General features: G+C 42.7%; 1 protein-coding gene across 9 annotated transcripts in view; it reads right to left on the reverse strand.

The window, feature by feature from the left end:
• CACNA1A (calcium voltage-gated channel subunit alpha1 A) overlaps positions 1-17291 on the reverse strand; it is a 496856-nt gene extending 479565 nt beyond the window's left edge. For all 9 annotated transcript variants that reach the window (XM_082255807.1, XM_082255800.1, XM_082255805.1 and 6 more), the window contains exon 1: positions 16630-17291. In XM_082255807.1, the coding sequence (XP_082111933.1) occupies positions 16630-16877 (248 nt within the window). In that variant the 5' untranslated portion in view covers positions 16878-17291. The remainder of the gene's footprint in view (positions 1-16629) is intronic.
• Between the last annotated feature and the right edge of the window lie 6748 nt (positions 17292-24039).

Genomic DNA, 24039 nt, shown 5'->3' on the forward strand with positions numbered 1-24039 from the left:
GGGACAGCTTGGTTGGGGCTGGCTGGGGGAGGAGAGTCTCCAGTGGGGCATGGAACCGTCCTCTGCTCAGACACAGTTTACACCATCCATGCTGGGGGGAGGCCTGGGCTATGTCCTTGTCTTCAACCTGCACTCAGTAGGTCAGTGTTGGGGACTTTTTACTTCTCTTCACCAGGAATCTTTTAGGCATGTCTGTGGCAGACGCAGTGAAGCCTTTTTACATCAGACCGGCCCAGGGGGCAATTCCCCCCCGCCCCCTTCCTCCCCTGCTGCTACCCCATTTCCCCACCACAGGTGGAGAATATAAGGGAAATGGATAGAAAGAGGTATGGGTGGCACTGCCTGATATTAATATATAATAAGGCCCCTTTCACACGGAGCGGTCCGATCAGGCCCACCTATCAGTTTTTCAGGCGGACCCAATCAGACCCTCCAGTAACCCCTATGGAGCCACGAATGTCAGCGGTGACATGTAACACCCGCCACTATCCAATCCGATCCTCTCTGCCAAATCCAGACAGATGCTGACCATATTTTCCATCCGTCTGGAGGATCAGATCGGATGGGATTGGATAAAAATTATCTGTTTTCATCTGATTCTCCCCATAGAGGAGAGCGGGGACCTGACAGGTCTGTCTCTGCACAGTGAGCGGGTAGGGACCTGTCATCCGCCAAATGGATCCTGAAAGCACAAAAATAGTCCGGCGCTCAAACCTTTCAGGACCTACACCCCTTCAGCAGTGGCGGCTGGTGCATATGGGGCGCCGCCCCCATCTATGCGTCCAGCCCCCTAATCTACATGCGGGGTGCCGGACGCATGGACTTCAATTGGGCTTTTTTCTTTTTTTTTAGCCATGTGATTAGAGCCAGAGGCTCTAATAGGCTAAAAGAAAGGGTATGCTTGAGGGCGCAGAGCACTGCGCCCCAAGCCCACCCAGTTGTGTGACAATAGCGAATGAAAATCCGCTATTGTCAGACGGATCCTCCTCCTGGCCAATCAGGAAGCGGGTTCTGAGACCTGTTTCCCGACTGGCCAAAAGGAGAAGCCATGCCATTGGGCATGGAGGAGGAGGGAGGAGGAGACGCAGAAGAAGGGAAGAAGCCGTCGTCGTTCGCCTGTTGCAGATATGTGAGTGAGCCGGGGGGGTCCTGTACTGTACTGTCATGTCATGCTATGCTGTGGGTCCTGTACTGTAGTGCTGTGTGTACTGTGTGCGGCCCGGTGTGGTCGGGAGGTGGGGGGTGTATGGTGCGTTCCGTCTGCCGCCCCCCCCCCCCCCTCTGGCTCATGGAGCACCAGCCACCACTGTCCCTCAGTATTGAAGGACAGTTGGTGTGTGGGGATCAAAAAAGTAGCTGTGTGGAAAAATGCATCAGGATGGATGCTGAAACATATAGTCAAACCAAAGGTAACAAAAGGTTTCAAATTTTAGGCTTGCCATTGTTTTATACTGTTTTTGCCAATCTCTTTTAATAAACAATTTCTACACATAAACAAAGGTTGTGGCACTACCCTTGACTCTAGGTGCTGCCATCATTATCACCCTTTTGGGATCATCCATTGCTTATATGTGGTTACCTTTGGTTTGACCATCAAATGGATCCGCCCAGTGTGAATGGGCCCTAATGGTGCTCGTGCCGTGCACTGCCCCTTAAAAAATGTGCTAAGTAATAAAATTGATAAATCAGAAGACCAAATATAAATGTGATTCTATAAATAAAACATATGTAAATTCATAAATGAAAAAAGGGTGTAGAAATAATAAAATCAATCACATGTCCTAAATCCAACCAACACGGTTCATAAAATATAAAGTGTCCTATAAATGATAATTCATAGATGCAGATTTCACTCCGTCCGTAGCAATGTGTAAAGATATAATACATTTTTTATATAATTTATTATGTCTTTACACGTTGCTACAGAGTGCATGTCACTTTTAGAATATTTTCTCATACATATACATTTTTTTGGGATTTCGGAAATTTCATTAAGTTTTTGACATTTTTTGTGATTTGTCGTGTATTTAATTGTTAATAGCACTGGCTTAATTGAATGATTTAAGTATGTTTTTAGACTTATTTTTCAGTGAGAGACTTTGATTGATTTATTGTACTATTTTGCACTTTACTTGTGCGCTTTATCTCTGTATATTTCACATATAGAGATTGTTTAGCACATATGACACTTTATTTATTGACTATACGTTTATAGGCCACACCACCATATCCCCCCTTTTTTTTTTTTTTTTTTGTTGTACTACTTTGCACATTTGACACTGTATTCATAGGCAGCGCCACCACATCCTCCCCTCTTTTTTCTATTATTGTCATACCCCATGTAGGGCCTTCTTACCGAATGGGCACACTGGGAAGTTGCCCGGGGGCCCCACCTGCCCAGCGACCCAGCCCCAGCCAAACATTAGTCCCGATCCCGTGCGCATCCTGCTGTAGAACTTAGCAGATGGCAAGCGCCTGTCAGGCCCTTTGCTGCTTTTAGGCCACTTGGGCCATGGAGGGGGAGTCCACAACTGCAGGAATGCCTGTCTGCCTTCACGGGAACAGGGACACACAGGACAGTCGAGTCTGACTCCCGTCCGTGTGTGTTCACCAGACCCAGCTGCCCAACTTGGAAGCTGTCATTAGCCTGGCACTGCTGTACCAATAAATATCGCCTTATCAATAATTTGCATTTTTATTCTCGTGGGTGATTGTGTAGGCGGGGCCCCAGTGCACTGCATTGCCCGGGGCCCTTTAATGCTCTTAAGATGGCACTGGCCCCATTGGGGTATTTGAGGTAGGCAGCAGCCCTTATTTATTCATATATCCTAGCACGGAACTGACATATTCTTTTAACAGAATGCACTCTGCACTTACGGATTTTCATTTATAGGATACTTTGCACTTTATTAACCGTGTTGGGTGGATTTAGGACATGATCTATTTTATTATTGCTACACCCTTTGCTCATTTATGAATTTACATATGTTTAATTTATAGAATCACATTTATCATTGGTGTTCTGATTTATCAATTTTATCACTTAACATGTTTTTTAAAGGGGCAGTGCACAGCACGAGCACGCCTAATATATACTCATATCAGGCTGGGTTAATTTCTAGCCAGGAACGGCAACTCGGCATTCTGGTTTAATATGGGGCTGTGAGGATATGCTTTCTGTAGCTCTGGAATGAGATGAATAAATAGCCATAATGGAGGTTTATAAATAAATTAGTTATACCCCACTGATATCAAACAAGAGGTCATCCCAGCAGCTCGTAGTCAGCAATAGATGATATATCTTGGTTGTCCCATTTGTAGCACTGGCATAATGCATAGCGCTCTGCAGAGTACATAAACCCATTTAGTTTAGTCTCTTCCCCTGGAGGAACTTACAGCCTATTTTCCTTTTATTTCACTCAAAAAACACAGTACAGCCAATTAACCTGCCGGTAGGCTTTTGGTCTGTGTAAGGAAACCCACACAAATGGGGGGAACATACGAAAAAGTCCAAACCCAAAATGCTGCCACTGCAAAGCAAGCTCTTTTACCACTATATGGGGTGGATTTACGAAAACTGGAGGGTGCAAAATCTGGTGTGGTGCAGCTGTGCATGGCAGCCAATCAGCTTCTATCTTCAGCTTGTTCAATTAACCACTTAAAAGAGAAGTATGGACTTTATATTTTTTTTTAGATTCGTATTTACCCTAGGTGGACGCTGCATCTGTCCCCCACCGACTCTGACACTGAGAACCGATCAATCTAACACCGCAGATCGCACGATTTTCACAGCTCCCAAAGTGGAGAGCTGCTGACTGTCAGTCACCAACTCTCTGCTCTGCCCCCTCCTCGCTCATTGGAGTGCTGGGCTGTGGAGGGGGCAGGAGTGGCCAGCTGAGAGGCTGACCTGGGTGCCGGTCAAAGCATGTGGGCAGATCCCGACTCCATGGTCGCAATCTTGCCCGAGGCTGTACCGGCTCTGTTATGTTAGCAGACAGCGAACTTCAGCCCACTGTGTTCTGAAAATGGGTCACAGGAGTGCAGAACGAACTGCACTCCTGTGATCCATAGGAGAGAAATACAGCAAAATGAGCTTTGGCTGTACTTCTCCTTTAAGGACCAAGATTTTTTTCTGACATTTGTTGTAAAAATAAATCAGTATTTTTTGTTAAAAAATTACTGAGAACCCCCAAACATTTTATTTATATATATATATATATATATATATATATATATATATATATATATATTTTAGCAGAGACCTAAAAGAATAAAATGGCGGTCATTGGAATTTTTAATGCCACGCAGTTTTTGAGGAAAAAATACACTTTTTTAAATTTTAATGCAAAAAAACACAACACGTAACCCATTTTTTTGTGAAAATATAAAAGATCACGTAATGCCGAGTACAAAGATACCAAACATATCACGCTTTAAAATTGCGCATGCCGTGCAATGGCGACAACTGATATCAATTTTACTATCCATAGGCAATGCTTTTAAAACAGGTTACTACTTTATATCTACAGAGGAGGTCTAGTGCTAGGAATAACTGCCCATGATCTGACATTCACAGTGATACCTCACATGTGCAGGACGATCGCTGTTTGGGACCAAAGCACACGTTCATCTTTGCACGCTAGCACGGAGGAGGGGGGGTTGGCGGTGTAACTTTAGTTTTTTTTTTTTTTTTTTTTTAATTATTAATTTATCAGATTGTTATGATTTTTACACTTGGTTTAATTTTTTTTTATCACTTTTTTTGCTGTCACAAGGAATGTAAACATCCTTGTGACAGCAATAGGGATGAGATAGGCAGGGCCGCTGATAAGGCAGTATAGCCAGCCCTCCTGTACTGGACCCAGGCCCCATAAGTTCAAAAGGGGGGCCCAGGCACCAACTGAGCAGGAGGGCAGCTGTACTATCTTATCTTCTTACACCTCCCCTGCCAGCTTCTTCTCCTCATTTTCAATCCAGCTTCACTGCAGGGGATTGGTTCTAGCACATGCTTTTTGGGCTCCCTGTGTGCCCTTGTCCCCCACAGCCCTTCCGGCTTTCCTCCTCTCTTCTCTTGCCGTAAGCTGCTGCGGACACACAGGGGGATGTTTCAGGATGGAGAGCGGGGGAAGGGGGACAGTAAATATTAAAAATGTATTGGTCCCTTCCTCCTATCCATTCATCACTGAAGAAACATAACATAAGAAACTGTGTTTACTATGCTTCAGTTTGTGAATGAACAGGAGCCCCAGAGTGCTTCCAATTCATTGATCTGTGACGCTGAGGCTACAGAGAAGAAGAACGGATAAATCTATGTCCTCAGTCACCTCCGACCAGGTTGGGGCCCTGTCAGGTAGACTGTATGAGGCCCCGGAATTTCTAACCGCAACCCTGGTGACAGGTACTCTATATGACAGGTGACAACAGGTGACAACAACCCTGGTGACAGATACTTTATATGACAGGTGACAACAACCCTGGTGACAGGTACTCTATAAGACAGGTGACAACCGGTGACAACAACCCTGGTGACAGGTACTCTATATAATGGGTAAAAAGGACCCCAAATCCCTCCTTTACACTTGTAAGCAATACTTTAGATTTTTTTTTTAAAATGGCGCCAATGGAATAGTGTCTCCTATCAGTGGGTGGAATAGTGGTAGGAATAGTGTCCTATACCAGTGGGTGGAATAGTGTCTCCTATCAGTGGGTGGAATAGTGTCTCGTGTCAGTGGTAGGAATAGTGTCTTATACCAGTGGGTGGAATAGTGTCTTATACCAGTGGGTGGAATAGTGTCTCGTGTCAGTGGTAGGAATAGTGTCTTATACCAGTGGGTGGAATAGTGTCTCCTTATCAGTGGGTGGAATAGTGGTAGGAATAGTGTCCTATACCAGTGGGAATAGTGTCTTATACCAGTGGGTGGAATAGTGTCTTATACCAGTGGGTGGAATAGTGTCTTATACCAGTGGGTGGAATAGTGTCTCCTATCAGTGGGTGGAATAGTGTCTCGTGTCAGTGGTAGGAATAGTGTCTTATACCAGTGGGTGGAATAGTGTCTCCTATCAGTGGGTGGAATAGTGGTAGGAATAGTGTCCTATAACAGTGGGTGGAGTGGAATAGTGTCTCCTATCAGTGGGTGGAATAGTGGTAGGAATAGTGTCCTATACCAGTGGATGGAATAGTGTCTCGTGTCAGTGGGTGGAATAGTGTCCTATACCAGTGGTAGGAATAGTGTCTCCTATCAATGGGTGGAATAGTGTCCTATACCAGAGGGTGGAATAGTGTCTCCTATCAGTGGGTGGAATAGTGGTAGGAATAGTGTCCTATACCAGTGGGTGGAATAGTGTCTCATGTCAGTGGGAGTAATAGTATACAAAGGGCCGGATAAAGACAAAAGAAAAGGCCTCATCCAGCCCCCAGGCCGCAGTTTGGAGACCAGTGCTCTATATGGAACAGTGTCAATGAGTACTTTTTTTTTAAGTCAGTTGGGTGATATCTCCCATATGTTTTAAGATTTCTTTGGAATATAACATTATTTTCAAATTATTTGTGATGTTTATCTGAGAGACCACCTACTATTAGAATCCACTCTCTTTGAATATCACGAGTTTCCCGAGATCGAAATATTGGTATATTATTGTGGATGTGGTGGGTCATCCTGATTCTTTCTCATTAATTGTATGATTACATCTTTGATTCAGATTGGTTGCAATTGAGAATTTCTACCCCACCCTCTCTCCAACCAGAACGCAGCCTCAGCCAGCCCCTAAAAGCCGCCATGTTCAAAACTCTGAGCTGTCATGCAACAGATACAAACTTATTGGCAGCTATATATTTATGTATAATTATGTTTGACGTACACTTTGTATAGCTGAGTGCATCAAAAGGAATAAGACTTTCTGATAAAATTCCTGAGCAATGTTCTCTCCACCCATCACAGTCCACCTATAACTGAGATCATTATATATACAAAATAGTATCTATATTGATTTAAATGCTGGCCAGTGGAAATTTAGGTAACACAAAATTAACCCTGGCCTAATGTAAATGTGGTGTAATTGGAGGATGTCACCAAGGGAAAGATATTTTTATTTAATGGTGACAACAAATTTGAAGCCCTCTTGCCAATGTGACTGTTTACATGTGTCACATAAAGTGACAGGACTGGGCATCAGCCTCTTCTACATGAGCAGCTTGCCACACAGAATATCCTGGGAAATCAGACAAGGCTTATTAAAGAGGAAGTAAAGCCAGTGATTTTTTTTTTTCTTTGTTACCTGAAAATTAAAGGCATAATGTACTAGTATGCATCGCATATTAGAACACTATGTGATACTTACCTCCAAACTAAGCCCTCGTTGTCCCCACTGGAGGCCGCATCCATCTTCACCCGTCTTCCTTCTGGGTCTGCGGACTTTGGCTGTGCTACTGGCCGGAGCCACGTGACGTCACTCCCGCAGCCGCCAGTCACGGCACAGGGCTCTGAAGAAGCGGCACGGTCGGCTGTTCCTTCAGAGCGCATGCACCGATGACGTTATCGGCACAGTATACAGTAAATATCTCCTAAACAGTGCAAGTTTAGGAGATATTTACAGTACCTATAGGTAAGCCTTATAATAGGCTTACCTATAGGTGCGAGTTAGAGAGGGGGGTTTACAACCACTTCTAAGTGTAAGTGTAGGTCTTGTAAGAAGTCTTTAAAATGACAAGTCTCTGAGATTCCTAAAAAAATAAGACTACGTTTACAAAGGCAAGAAAATATTCTGTGTAAAAGAGGTGATCCTAACAGAGGTCTTTGGGCGCCCAATGTTCAAAAGTCTCCAATGTTCAAAATCCAATCCTGAGTCTTTTTTTTATATGCAGTGTATGGCCACAGCTTGGTCGGCTTGGCATGGCACTACTCCCGGTTTTTAACATTGGCGTCTATAGGAAATCTTGGTCAACTTGACATAGCACTGCTGCCGGTTTTTAACATTGGCGTCTATGGGAAATCTCAGTCAGCTTGACATGGCACTGCTCCCTGTCTAACATTGGCGTCTATGGGAAATCTTGGACAGCTTGGCATGGCACTGCTCCCTGTCTAACATTGGCATCTATAGGAAATCTTGGTCAGCTTGACATGGCACTGCTCCTTGTTTTTAACATTGGCATCTATGGGAAATATTGGTTTTGAAATGACACTGACTTTTTCTTTATACCCCGGGGGCTGGGGGGGGGGGGGGGCGCAGTTTGCCATCTTCGCCCTGGGCACCAGATGACCTTGTCCCGGCACTGATCACACTTACTGTATAGGAGTTTTCTAGACATCCCATTTTAAAACCATGGACATTAATATAGAGTTGGCCCTCTTTTGAGGCTACAACAGCCTCCGCTCTTCTGGGAAGGCTTTCCACAACATTTTGGAGTAGGGAGTATGTCTGTGGGAAGTTGTGCCGTTCAACCAAAAGAACATTTGCGAAGTCAGGTACTGATGTTGGATAAGAAGACCTGGCTCACAATTGGTGCTCTAATTTACCCCAAATATGTTAGTATGGTTGAAATCCAGATTCTGTACAGGACACTTGAGTTCTCACACACCAAGCACATCAAAGGATGTCTTTATGAAGATAGCTTTCTACACAGGGGTACACTCATGTTTAAACAGAATTGTGTCTTCCCCAAACTGTTGCTGGATGTAAATGCACAGTTGTCTTGAATTCATTTGTATGATTTAGCCTTAACAGTAGCCTTCACTATAAATACATGAATCTTAGTATTTTGAAGAGGATTCTACATACTTTTGGCCATATAGGTAGGTGTGATGGTCAGGTGTCCACATAATTTTTGGCCATGTAGTGTATTTTAGTTATATACCTAAAAATTATTGGCTTAATGTTATCAGTGTGGTTTTTTTTTAAAATCTCATTTCAAAGTATTGTTTAATAAGAAATTAATGTTTTCTACTTAAAACTACAGCTCAGTTTTTAAAGAAAAGTGCTAGCCTTAGTAATGGTACTATAGTACCGGTGACCTAAAGACTCGAAATAAAGAAAACTAACTATGTATTTGTTCCTTCTACAGTTGTGAAAAGTATTGGGACACCTACCTTTACACGCACTGTAACTTTAATGGCATCCCAGTCTTAGTCCGTAGGGTTCAATATTGAGTTGGCCCACCCTTTGCAGCTATAACAGCTTCAACTCTTCTGGGAAGGCTGTCCACAAGGTTTAGGAGTGTCTATGGGAATGTTTGACCATTCTTCCAGAAGCACATTTGTGAGGTCAGGCACTGATGTTGGATGACCTCACACCGTAATCCCCCTCCACCAAATGACCTGGACCAGTGCACAAACAAGGTCCATAAAGACATCGATGAGTGAGTTTGGGGTGGAGGAACTTGACTGGCTTACACAGAATCCTGACCCCAACCCGATAGAACACCTAATAAATTTGAGCGTAGACTGTGAGCCAGACCTTCTCCAACATCAGTGCTTGACCTCACAAATGCGCTTCTGGACAAATGGTCAAACATTCCCATAGACACACTGCTAAACCTTGTGAACAGCCTTCCCAGAAGAGTTGAAGCTGTTATAGCTGCAAAGGGTGGGCCAACTCAATATTGAACCCTATGGACTAAGACTGGGATGCCTTTAAAGTTCATGTGCGTGTAAAAGCAGGCGTCCCAATACTTTTGACAACATAGTATATATAGTAATATCACTTTGCTGCCTGAAAGCATTGGAACAATAGTTGAGCCGTGAGGGTGTTATGTGAATATATGATGTCAATTCCTGTTGTGATCTAAAAATGTTTTGAAGATATTTTAAAGAGGAAGTAAACCCTCCTCAGGAAGTTGTACCTATAGGTAAGTCTATGATAAGGCTTACCTATAGGTACTGTAAATATCTCCTAAACATGTACCGTTTAGGAGATATTTACCTTTAATGCAGCCAGTGACGTCACTGGCGCATGCGCTCTGAAGGAACGGCTGATCGTGCCGTTCCTTCAGAGCCCCGTGCCGTGACCGTCGGCTTCCGCGCGCGTGCGCGGGAGTGACGTCACCGCGGCTCCGGCCAATCAGATGGCCGGATGCCGCGATCCCGAAAGACGGGCGACTGAACACGTCGCTCGTCATACAGGTGAGTGAGCGGCACGGCGGGGGCTCGTTCTAAGGTAAGTATTTCATAATGAGCTAGTATGCGATGCATACTAGCTCATTGTGTCTTTCTCTTGCAGGTTGTAAAAAAAAAAAAAAAAAATTTTAAACGAGTTTACAACCTCTTTAACCATACAATTTGTAATAAAGAATGCTAGTTTTTTTGTTTTGTTTTTGGTTTTTTTAATATGTTTATTATGTTGTAATGTCTTTGTTGGTACCAAGAAAGTCAATTTGCCCCAGTATTGTTTTCTTTATTTACTACTGAGCTTTGCAAATTATTTTATCTTAACACAGCTCTAACACACAGGATCTTTCTGATTGAAAACAATAGTCTCCCTGTATTCCTTAATGACATGAAATGCCCACGATGCCCCTGGTAGCCAGAACCCATGTGACTTTTAGCATAGGCTTTAGACCACATGGGGGAGCTCAGGAGCTTCAGTTTTTTATGGGAAGAAAAAGGGTTTTTAATATAATATGATTTCATATATTTGACGTGTGCCCTGTGAACTCCTAGCAGGTGTAAATTATACTGAAATCATTACATAAGCATGCAAAGGCCATCTAAACTCATACAGCTAGCGTTATACTAGCCTGGTACTTGTATCCTATTTAGTAAGCCTTTATCTGAGGATATTTGCAGCTTATCAGTTACAAATCTGTAAAATAAGTATTCACACATAACCAATACCCCAGCACTACCAGCTAACCATGGTGACCTTTTTTATCTATCTATCTATCTATCTATCTATCTATCTATCTATCTATCTATCTATCTATCTATCTATCTATCTATCTATCTATCTATCTACCCAGCTATCTATCTATCTATCTATCTATCTATCTATCTATCTATCTATCTATCTATCTATCTATCTATCTATCTATCTATCTATCTCTCTCTATCTATCTATCTATCTATCTATCTATCTATCTATCTATCTATCTATCTATCTATCTATCTATCTATCTCTATCTATCTATCTATCTATATCTATCTATCTATCTATCTATCTATCTATCTATCTATCTATCTATCTATCTATCTATCTATCTATCTATCTATCTATCTATCTATCTATCTATCTATCTATCTATCTATCTGTCCACCCATCTATCTATCTACCCATCTATCTATCTATCTATCTATCTATCTATCTATCTATCTATCTATCTATCTATCTATCTATCTATCTATCTATCTATCTATCTATCTATCTACCCAGCTATCTATCTATCTATCTATCTATCTATCTATCTATCTATCTATCTATCTATCTATCTATCTATCTATCTATCTATCTATCTATCTGTCCACCCATCTATCTATCTACCCATCTATCTATCTATCTATCTATCTATCTATCTATCTATCTATCTATCTATCTATCTATCTATCTATCTATCTATCTATCTATCTATCTATCTATCTATCTATCTATCTATCCATCTATATCTATCCATCTATCTACCCATCTGTCCACCGATCTATCGATCTACCCATCTATCTATCTACCCATCTATCTACCCATCTATCTATCTACCCATCTATCTACCCATCTATCTACCCATCTATCTATCTACCCATCTATCTACCCATCTATCTATCTACCCATCTACCAATCTATCTATCTGCCCATCTATCTATCTATTTATCTACCCATCTATCTATCTATCTATCTATCTATCTATCTATCTATCTATCTATCTATCTATCTATCTATCTATCTATCTATCTATCTATCTATTTATCTATCTATCTATCTATCTATCTATCTATCTATCTATCTATCTATCTATCTATCTATCTATCTATCTATCTATCTATCTATCTATCTATCTATCTATCTATCTATCTATCTATCTATCTATCTATCTATCTATCTATCTACCCATCTGTCCACCCATCTATCTATCTACCCATCTATCTACCCATCTATCTATCTATCTATCTATCTATCTATCTATCTATCTATCTATCTATCTATCTATCTATCTATCTATCTATCTATCTATCTATCTATCTATCTATCTATCTCTATCCATCTATCTACCCATCTGTCCACCGATCTATCGATCTACCCATCTATCTATCTACCCATCTATCTACCCATCTATCTACCCATCTATCTACCCATCTATCTACCCATCTATCTACCCATCTATCTATCTACCCATCTATCTATCTACCCATCTACCAATCTATCTATCTGCCCATCTATCTATCTATCTATCTATCTATCTATCTATCTATCTATCTATCTATCTATCTATCTATCTATCTATCTATCTATCTATCTATCTATCTATCTATCTATCTATCTATCTATCTATCTATCTATCTATCTATCTATCTATCTATCTATCTATCTACTCTAACATAAGTGTTTCCCACACCTTCTGGTTTACAATTGAAGAGTTGCATGCCATGTTATCCCTTTGCAGCATTTGGTTCACACCCATGAGAGGTCTACAGGGAGTCTAAACCTATGATAGATCCTTCATTTCTGGAGGCTTAGGATGACTTCTTAATTAGCTTTGTTGTAAGTCCAGAGTATCCATACTCAGTGGGCTAACTTACTCTGAACTTGTTAATAGATTGATGGAGTATCCTTACTCTGTGGACAGATTTACTCCAAACTTGTTAATAGATGTATGGAATCAGTACAGAAGAGCAGTACAGGAGCTGTCTTTTCTGTATACTTTCTGGAGGTGCAAGCTATGGCTCTGCCATCTTCATTCTGGATTTACTACTAAAATAAAAAATGACTGACCTGGAACAAATATGGAGCCTCAGAAGCCACATCTAGCAAGCTGCTTATTGGTTTCAGGGCAGTTTCTCAATGTATAGAAGTAAGGACAAGGATGACAGCTTGCACTATCAAAAACACTTTGGTAGCTTTCATATTTCTACCCTGACTGTTCCCTTATGAAAGGATAAATGCAAAATGGTGCAGCACAGGTCTTACATAGCTAGACGTCTCTTCTATACAGGTTGCAGTAAAGGTACCCACTGCCCAATAGATGGAAGAATGAAGCTTTCACAGGCACCCGCATACTAGTATGTTGTCTACACATACACTATATGCAAATGTATAGGACTGAGACTTCCATTTTTATTATGACTTAAAAAGACAATCTAAATTGAGCTTGTAAAATGATCTTAGTTGTATAAATAAAGGCTGTGTTAGGTGTTAGGTACATCCTTTTTACTCTTTTTAGCATATAAAGCCATTGCTGACAGGTATAGTTGCTCAGCCCTGCTTCCCACATACGCTGGATGGGCTGGTCTACTGCAGCCATATGATGGCTTTTTTCTTCTGGAGTGCAAATTCTCTATATGAGAAAGCAAAGGGGATCTTTAAAAAGCAAATGTAATACCAGTGCTTCAGCCTGACTCGGTGCTAGCTTCCATTTTCTAACCTGCACTGGGGACACATATTCTGTTGGCTGTTTTGGTGTCATTTTCCACATTCAGTTCCTGTGTATTTCCAGAATATATGATAAAAACGCAATTTTTTCCAAAGATTTAACAGAGATAAAATGACATTTTTTTTACCTGAATGACCACAGGTGACTTAATAATCAAAATTTGTATTGGTTTTTAATCACTGGCTTTTAAAATGTTCCATGTACACTAAATCATTTATATTGAAAACGTTTGTCAGCAATAACGGCTTATGGAGAATGATCATCTTACAGGTTGGAAAATCATTTTTTTTGACCAACATTTTCCATTTAGGTCACCAATGATCATATCTGCACCTAGACTCTTGCAGATGCCATTTGGTAGATTGAAATATCCTCACGTCTGCTGAATCTTATTGAGAAATACCTTGTCTATGGCCAGACTTCAGCAGCGTTTGCTTTCCCTAAAGCAACCAATCAGTTTCTACCTTTCATTTTTCTATCCTGAACTGGGAGATGATACAGATAGTGTGACTGGTTGCTGTGGACAACACAGGCTGTCGGAGTCAATAGTTCCCTCATCAACTTTGACAAATAAGACCTCATATCAACATCTATCACTCAGCTCCAGAGTCAAGGCCTGCATCATGTGGTATTAAGTGGTTCTCTTTCACATCTTTGCTACTGCAACCTGATCACAAAATCAATGCAGATCCTATAGACTGCTGACACATCACCTCCAACCTGCACCTTACTATCGGTTCATGACACCAATTCGAGGCACGTCGCTTCTTTTTTTTTTAAATAAACCAAATAATGGTGTGTGCAAGAGCAGGAACCCATAGCAACCGGTCATCAAAGATCTGGCTCCAGGGAACTGAAATCTGATGGGATGACGTGTACTACTGTAGAATGTAGAGCTGTTTCTCGCTGAACTTCACCCCCACAGACTGCAAGCTCCTCAGGCCACAGCTTGATATGGCATAGAGACGAGCCTGCTATGTTTCATTCACGTTAAACCCTGTCATGGCATAGAGCCCCCAGGCACTGTACACACAGCCCTGAGAGAGTGTCTGCAGCAGACCTCCCCTCTGCTGCCTTATACACAGCCGTCCCTAGAAAAACAGCTAAAGGGAGAATATCACCATCCAAAATATCACAGACCAAAATGACGCCTTGATGGGGAACTTTAACCTCATACATTTAAACTGGGAGTGTAGAATACCAACTAGATTTATCAAATATCAGCCAAAGTGGATAAGCAGTAGATATACACATAGTACATAGAAATAATATATATATATATATATATATATATATATATATATGAATATATATACTGTATATATTAGTAAGTCAGAAAAAATCCAGTACCATCATTTTCTATGAGACAGGTATGTATGCAGCTATGTGTGACACAAGCAGTGCACTGCATACACCAATGATTATATAGATACGCAAAGTGCATGTATGGGAACATTGCAGTACCTATATATTTTTTATCTCAGAGGCAATGATAATATACCATAACACACTCCTATAGACTGATAATATACCATAAAACACTCCTATAGATACAATAAACCTCCTGCATTCCCATTATTTATTAGACATGGGGCGATTGGAACAGAATAGCTGAATGCAGCACTACTGGCCATATTTATTAATGGAGCCGTGCACTGCAGTGCTATATATAGAGCCATACATGTTTTATATAGGAGCTCTCCCAAAACACATACACAGCCGGCTGGCTACACAACCAGAACCGTCTGCTCCAGCTGACCATTCCACTGCTGCATTCCTGTGTGATATCTCTACACAAACCCTTCTGTTCTGTATATCTGTCTGTATACACAGGACTCCTACCCTGCTGTACTGTACAGGACCTGCCAGAGCGCCTCTGCACAGCACATATACAGGTAACGTGTGTACACAGAGCGGGCGCATCAACACTTATACCACAGCAGATAGATAGATAGGATAGATAGATAGATAGATAGATAGATAGATAGATAGATAGATAGATAGATAGATAGATAGATAGATAGATAGATAGATAGATAGATAGAAAAAGGGGAACAAATAGAAAAAAGAGAGCATATATAACAACTATAGCTATAGCTAACTATCTATTTACCGTATCTATCTATAAATAATGAGTCAGAAGAAAAGAGTGGAAAATAAGAGTATATATATATATATATATGTATATATATATATATATATATATATATATATATATATATATATATATATATATATATATATGTATATATAATTATATTATTATATAAAATTATTATATAAAATATATAATGAGTCAGAAAACCAAATAAACAGGGAGATAGATAGATAGATGGAAAAGGGGGAACAGATAGAAAAAAGAGAGAGTATATAACAAATCTATCTATATATTATTAGTTAAAAAAAGAGTGAAAAAAATGAATAATATATAAAAATATATATATATACATACATATACATATATATATATATATATATAATAAGTCAGAAAACCAAATGATAGATAGATAGATAGATAGATAGATAGATAGATAGATAGATAGATAGATAGATAGATAGATAGATAGATAGATAGATAGATAGATAGTCTTATATAGTCTATTACTCTGCCACTTCTTGATGTACCTAAACACATGCATAATATCAAATGTACAATAAACTCCAATATGGGTGCAATATAAGGAAATCCTCATATACTGCTGCCTAAGGCAAGCACTTCTGTACAATACAGAGCTGGTCAACTGAAGTATGCGTATTAATACACACACACAGACATATATATTTATATAAAGTAAAGAGGATCTGCAAAGCACAGTAGCACAGTAACCCACAGCAGCCAATCAGAACCCCATTCAGTAGTTTTGTGAAGTCGGGACCTTTGATGAGTGCTGAATGGTTGCTATGAGTTATTACACTTATACCCAAGTCACACAGAGTTCCTGCATTTAAATACAGAATGAACCCATTTCTATCATGTGTCACTTCCCAGTCCCATTGGGCGCTTGCGCCATTATAACCCCCCACCCCAACCCCACAGTTCCCCCCAGCGGTAGAAAGGATATGGCCATTCGGTGATTTTTTTGGCGTATTTCCTCACCACGTTGTCTTCGCTGAAGAGGAAGAGGGAACGGTTGACTGTCAAGCAGTTCTGCCGCACCGGGATGGGGTTGTACAGCGCCATGGTTCGGGCCCTCTGTGCCATTGACTGTTTGTAGATCCGCTGGGCCCCCGGGGGCCCACCTTGTCGACTTCCACGGCCAGCGACTCCCCCGCCGCGGGCCGGCACCTCGTCCCCGAAGCGAGCCCCCATGTTGACGGGGACAGAGTCCGCGGACTACCGGAATTCGAGGAGCAAGGAAAAGATGTAGGAAAAGCAGAGGAACAGATGATGCAAAGCATCACATCTCATCCAGACAGGCAGCGTTCCAGATCAGGCAGCCCTGACTCCTCAAGTATCTCCTCAGACAGGTACTCATAGAAAAAAAAAAAAAGACAGACAGCTAAATAGACTGAGAGGGGCTTGACTCAAGAGTTGTACATCGAGTAGAGAAAACGTTCACCCCTTAACATGTCCAAAGATCTGAGTCTATATACATACAGAAATTGATACAGGCTCTTCATGCAAGCAAGTCCAAATCGCAGGCAAAAAAATAGAGATATGTGTATAAAAAAATTACAGGTGAAAAATGAAGAAATCAGTCATTCTCTCCCCCCTTTGCCACCTTTTTTTTTTTTTTCTCCCCCCGTCTCTAAAAATTAAAAAAAATAAATAAAAAATAAAAAAAAAGGTATGAGGGGGCTCTTGCGGTGCGGACCCTCTCCCTCTGCGCGCTCTGTCGTTTCCAGAGCTACCGTTTGCAAAGCTGCATCTTTCAAGATCCTGCAATCCGTCCGGGGTGGTGGGAGGAGGAGAGGGTGGGTGAGAGAGGAAAGAAGAGGTGGGGGGGAACTACAAGCGAGAGGAGGGAAGATCAGGCAGGATTCAGAGTATGGGGGAGTCTTGGAGAACCTCACGATTTCGCCGCGATGACATATGGAGACTGGGGGGAAAAAAAAAAGGATTCACGTCGGGCACTTGACTAACAAAGCCATGAAATGAGGGTGGGTTGGTGAGAAGCTGCTGGGCTTAGTAGGGTCAATGGCTTCTAGATACCACCTCACTGTACCCATGCCTTAAAAAAAAAATAAAATAAAAAAATGGGTTCCAGTGAGGGTCCAGTCTGGGATGGTAGCAGCTTAAGTATCAATCCTTTACAGCAGCAGAGAGGAGGAAGAGAGAGCAATAAAAAGAGGGGAGGGGGAGAGGAGAGGAGAGAGAGAGACTGAGGAAGAAGGTGGGGAGAGAGATGCTGCAGTCCTCTACTCCACTCCCCCCCACCACCACCACCACCACTCCTCCAGTTCTTTGCAATGCTAAAAGGTCTGCTGCCTAGAATGGATCTCCTGAACACTTAGGTGAAAATGACAGCTGATGCAAAAAAAAAAAAAAAGGATGAAGACCCAGACAGCCCAGAATAATAAAAGGCTGGTAGGACAGACAGACAGACAGCTTTCTAAGCTTTGTAGGGGAAAGGTGCAGGTGTAATATGCAATTTTCTCCTAGCTAGCTGCTGAGCCTGAACTACACATGATAGCCTCAGGCCAATCACTGCAGCAGCTGGCCTGCCAAACCCACAGGAGTTTCTATGGATGGAGGAAAGGAGGAGAAGGATGGGGGAGGGAGAGGAGAGGATGAGGAAGGAAGACAGAAATGAAGCTTAGGGGGGAAGGGTTCAAAAGAAGGCATAGGGGTACAAGGTGGAGAAGAGTGCAGGTAGAGGGGGGAAAGGTAGGGTAAGGGAATAGGGAGGGCTGCAAGTGAGAGAAGTTCGGGTCAGCTGTAGGGGGCGCTGTTGAGTCAGAGGGATGTAGAGTGCCAGCTGTAGATGCAGAGATGTGTCACCCAGTCTGGGCAGCAGAGTCAGGAGCTGTCCAAAGTGCTGAAGCGCCTCTCACTGCACATACAAGGCGACAGTGTGCTCAGCATTAACCATTGCTGCACATCCACCCTGGAGCACATTATCAGACATCATTTTCTACTGCTGCACCTTACCGATCGTTATTAACATTTTACTAAGAGGGTGCATCGCCTGCAGCAGCATTGAGGATCCCTGCTTTATCACTGCAGTGTCCCATGTCTCCATCCTTCCTCTGTTGTATCACTGATCTGCAGTGGTGTGCTACATTGTAATACCATTCCCCATAGAGTGTCACAGGGAGTCCATTTCACCCACTGTGCCTGTCACTAATTTCCATGTTTCAGCACTGTTTGTGTGACTGCAGCACTGCTACTTGGAGGATCTGAGCACCCCCTCCCCCACCCACAATGTTCGGGCACTGCTACAGCACACTGCTGCACTAATACTACTACTACACCATCTGCCTGTATTGTGATAGGTTAGTATGTTACTGTTGTCTCCACATCCATTATGACATCATCTTAGGTGATGAGAACATGGTGTAAGAAACCTTTCTTAACCAGGGTTCCTCCATTGCAGCCATTCTTAACTAGGGGATTCTTCAGGGCAGCCATTCAAAACCAGGGTTCCTCAAAATCAGCCATTCAAAACCTGAGTTCCTCCAGAGCAGCCATTCTCAAATAGGGGGTTTCTTCAGGGCAGCCATTCAAAACCAGGATTCCTCCAAATCAGCCATTCAAAACCAGGGTTCCCCTCAAAGCAGCCATTTAAAACCTGGGTCCCTCTAGAGCACCCATTCCCAACCAGGGTTCCTCCAGTGTAAGCATTCTCAGGCATAGTTGCTTCAGAACAGCTATTCTCAAGCATGGTTCCTCCAGAGCAGCCATTCTCAACTGGGGGTTTCTTTAGAGCAGCCATTCAAAAACAGGGTTCCTCCAGAGCAGCCATTCCCAACCAGGGCTCTTCAAAAGTAGCCATTCCAAACCAGGATTCCTCCAGAGCAGCCATTCCAAACCAGGGTTCCTCCAGAGCAGCCATTCTCACCCAGGGTTCCTCCAAAGCAGCCATTCTCACCCAGGGTTCCTCCAAAGCAGCCATTCTCACCTGGGGTATTCTTCAGAGCAGCTATTCAAAACCAGGGTTCCTCCAGAGCAGCCATTCTTAACCAGGATTCTTCCAGAGCAGCCATTCTCAACCAGGGTTCCACCGAGGCAGCCATTTTCAACTGGGGGTTTCTTCAGAGCAGCCATTTAAAACCAGGATTCCTCCAGAGCAGCCATTCCCAACCAGGGTTCTTCTAGAGCAGCCATTCCCAACAAGGGTTCTTCCAGAGCATTTATCCCCAACCAGGGTTCCTTCAGAACAGCCATTCCCAGCCAGGGTTCCTCTAGAGCAGCCATTCATAACCAGAGTTCTTCCAGAACAGCCATTCTTAACCAAGATTCCTCCAGAGCAGCCATTCCCAACCAGGGTTCCTCCAAAGCAGCAATTTTCAACTGGATATTACTTCAGAGCAGCCATTTAAACCAGGGTTCCTCCAAAACAGCCATTCCCAACCAGGGTTACTTCAGAGAAGCCATTCCCAACCAGGGTTCCTCCAGACCAGTCATTTAAAACCAGTGTTCCTCTAGAGCAGCCATTCTCAGCCAGAGCTCCACCAGGGCAGGCATTCTCAACCAGGGTTCCTCCAGGGAAGGCATTCTCAACCAGAGTTCCTACAGAGCAGCCATTCTCAGCCAGAGTTCCACAAGAGCAGCCATTCCCAACCAGGGTTCCTCCAGGGCAAGCATTCTCAGCCATAGTTCCTTCAGAGCAGCTATTCTCAAGCATGGTTCCTCCAGAGCAGCCATTCTCAACTGGGGGTTTCTTCAGAGCAGCCATTCAAAACCAGGGTTCCACCAGAGCAGCCATTCCCAACCAGGGTTCTTCCAGAGCAGCCATTCCCAACCATGGTTCCTCCAGAGCAGCCATTCTCAACCAGGGTTCCTCCAGAGCAGCCATTTACAACCAGGGTCCTTCAGAAAAGCCATGCCCAACCAGGGTTCCCCCAGAGCAGCTATTTCCAACCAGGGTTCCTCAAGAGCAGCCATTCTCAACCAAGGTTCCTCCAGAGCAGCCATTCAAAACCAGGGTTCCTCCAAAGCAGCCATTCCCAACCAGAGTTTCTCCAGAGCAGCCATTCTTAACCCGGGTTCCTCCAAAGCAGCCATTCTCAACTGGGGGTTTCTTTAGAGCAGCCATTTAAAACCAGGATTCCTTCAAAGCAGCCCTTCCCAACCAGGGTTCTTCCAGAGCAGCCATTCCAAACCAGGGTTCCTCCAGAGCAGCCATTCCCAACCAGGGTTCCTTCAGAGCAGCAATTCCCAACTAGGGTTCCTCCAGAGCAGCCATTCTCAACCAGGGTTCCTCCAGAGCAGGCATTCTCAACCAGGGTTTATTCTGGGGCTCCTAATGTAAGGAAAGAGGCTCTGGGGACCCTGACTTAAGTGGTGGCACTCTGGGGACACTGATGTCAGGTGGGGGGCACTCTGGGGTCACTGATGTAAGGTGGGGCAACTGGGATTTATGGAGGTGGCATCCTGGGGATACTAATGTAAGGTGGTGACACAATGGGAAACCTGATGTAAAGCAGTAGTACTCTGGGGACACTGATGAAAGGGGACAACACTCTGGCAGCTCTGACATAAGGATGTGACACTCTGGGGACACTGATATAAGGTGGTGGCACTCTGGGGAGACTGATGTAAAGTGGTGGCACTTTGGCAGCACTGATGTAAGATGGTGGCACTCTGGGGTCACTAATGTATTGTGGTGGCACTCTGGGGGCACTCATGTAAGGTGGTGGCAATCTGTGGACACTGAGGGAGGACATATGTAATAGAAACGTTTAATTAGAAAAAAATAAAAAAATTATTCTTTGTCCTGAGGTTTATTTGTGTCTGTGAGACTGTCAATTTTGGCACAGTAATTAGTATTTTGTGGGTACAAGAACTGCTGTATATGTGTGCATTGTATACAGCAGAGATAGATTCTGTTCAATCCCCTTTAAGACCCTCTCAGTGACTATGCCCGTTTTGCGCCATGGCGCACAATGCATAATTTATTTTTCTGTTCTGTCCGAGAGAACTTCATGTAGACATGTGTGATTCGTTTCATTATGATATGAAATTTGGATGAAATGTGAGAGTTGTATCTGAATCTCAGAATTACAGCAGTAACAAATTTCAACAAATCCAAAATAAATTATAATGAAAACAATGAATTCCTTTGTATTCCTTCGGGCAACAGGATGCATAGTTTGTGCCTTTTGTTAATGTTTAACACATTCTAAAAATGTAAAATAAAGAATGTTGCGAATTGATTCGGATACATTTGTTTTTATTCTAGTAGGGCGAGTTTTAAAAAATGCACTACATAATACATATGAAATGAAAACATAATACAATAAATAGTTACAGTAAGGTATAAAGGTGAAACAAGATAAACAACTTCCAAAAATACGAATCGACTGGGGCAATGGATATACAAAACAAATCCGAAAATATGAAACGAATTCCGAAAACGAATCATTCTAACATAATAAATATGACAAAACTTAATAACCTTAAAGCGGAAGTCCAGCCTAATACCTTAAATTCTCCCCTGCAATCATTAATGTGAGTGTAGCTGGAAGTGTTCTGGGGTCTCAGCTCACAGTCTACAATCATCATAGTACAGACAACCACACTAAGTCTATGTTTCCACTAGTGCGACTTGTCATGCAACTTTGGAAACACAAAGTCGCTTGACAAGTCACAGCCCTTGATTTTAATGGCACGCATTTCCATCTATGAGACTTTAAATATCAGCAACTTTGAAAAGGTACCTCCACTACTTTGATGCAACTTTTGATGCGACTTTGTTTCAGCGAGTGTAAAGTTGGATTAAAACCCATGTTGAAAGGTGTCTCTTACTGGACCCTGGCCAGTCTGGACACGATACTGCAATTGTTCATAATAAGGGGCCAGGACACTTACATGGACTCTTTTCAGGAAGCCACCTCATATCTATTCATTGCCGTGTTCTATACAACCTCCCATTTAAGGGCTGGAAAACCCTTACAGCCTGAATTCTGGCCAAGGGATATGCTCTATATGTTCAGTCAGTAACTACAGTAGAGGTTCTGTTCAGCTCATACAGTCATCTATATGGAACATGTTCCCACTTTGATCGCCTATCCGGTGCAGAAACAATGCAGCTGGCTTAGTGTATGGGGTGGTGTGGCTCTGGGTGTGGGGTGGAGTGACTTTGAGCTCTTGGTGTGTTTTATTGAGTGTGGACATGTGCTTATTTGGGAGAGATTTCACAGGTCTTCTTGTCACGACCAGGCACCATATTGTGTTTGGCTTTTAATGTTTATTTCCTCAATAAAGTACTTTTGCATTTTTTCACAAACCAGTGTTGAACCATACTTTGCAACTTCTTTGAGTTTTGGGTTTTGATCACGATTGATCGGTTGCTGGGCTCCCCGGTCTACAAATTGACCGCTCGGTATGAAAATCAGTAGGTGATACACACCTCCCAGCTTATATATTGCGGGCGGGTTATACCCTGGGACACCCAAAGTTTTTTTGCTTAAAGCGTAGTTCCACCTAAAACAAAAAAAAAATACATAAAAATACCCCCGGGACAGTCAGGGCTAGAGCATTCTACAATGGATAGCCTCTGAACTGTCCTGTGTCGCACTTACCTGCAAGAAGAAATACTTACCTTAAAAATGTATTGTCCAGCGCTGCCATCTCAGGTGTTGGCAGCTTGAAGCCAGCGCGATCCTCTTCTGCGTCCTCTTCTGTCCTCTTCGGTCCCACGATGCACTGCACCGGCCCCGCCGTCAATTCTGGGGGTTCCGGCAGCGTCATCCCTGCCCAGAAGCTGTTTAGCAAGGTATGACGCGCCTGCACCGGAACTAACGGTGCACGGCGATGACGTTCAGCTCCCAGGAATCATTGCAAGCCAGGAAGTGACGACGGGCCGTGGCCGCTGAGGTGACCCAGGGCAAGAAGATGGACCAAAGTAAAATTTTAGGGTGGAACTCCACTTTAAGTTGGATTAAAGTTGCATCAAAGTCACATTCCAAAGTCGCACTCTAGCCTAGTGGCTACATTTCCACTAGTGCGACTCTTTAAATTGTGCGATTTAGACTGTGACTTTGAGTGCAGCTTTGATCCAACTTTACACTCTCTGGATCAAAGTAGCATCAAAGTAGTACAGGCACCTTTTCAAAGTCGCTGATTTTCAAAGTGGCATAGATGGGAACGGGTGTCATTGAAATCAATGTGCTGTGACTTGTCATGCGACTTTGTGTCCAAAGTTGCATGACAAGTCGCACCAGTGGAAACGCAGCCTAAAACTCATTACTCGCATGTATTGAGCAATAGAAATGGATCTGTAGCCTTCTAAACTTTCAAAAATGTTCCTTTGTTCTTTATGTCTAAGAAAGACCGACAACCTATTCAGGAAGTGAAAGACAGCTTA

This window comes from Pelophylax lessonae (assembly GCF_965119305.1).
Source record: "Pelophylax lessonae genome assembly, chromosome: 4".
NCBI classification, from domain to species: domain Eukaryota; kingdom Metazoa; phylum Chordata; class Amphibia; order Anura; family Ranidae; genus Pelophylax; species Pelophylax lessonae.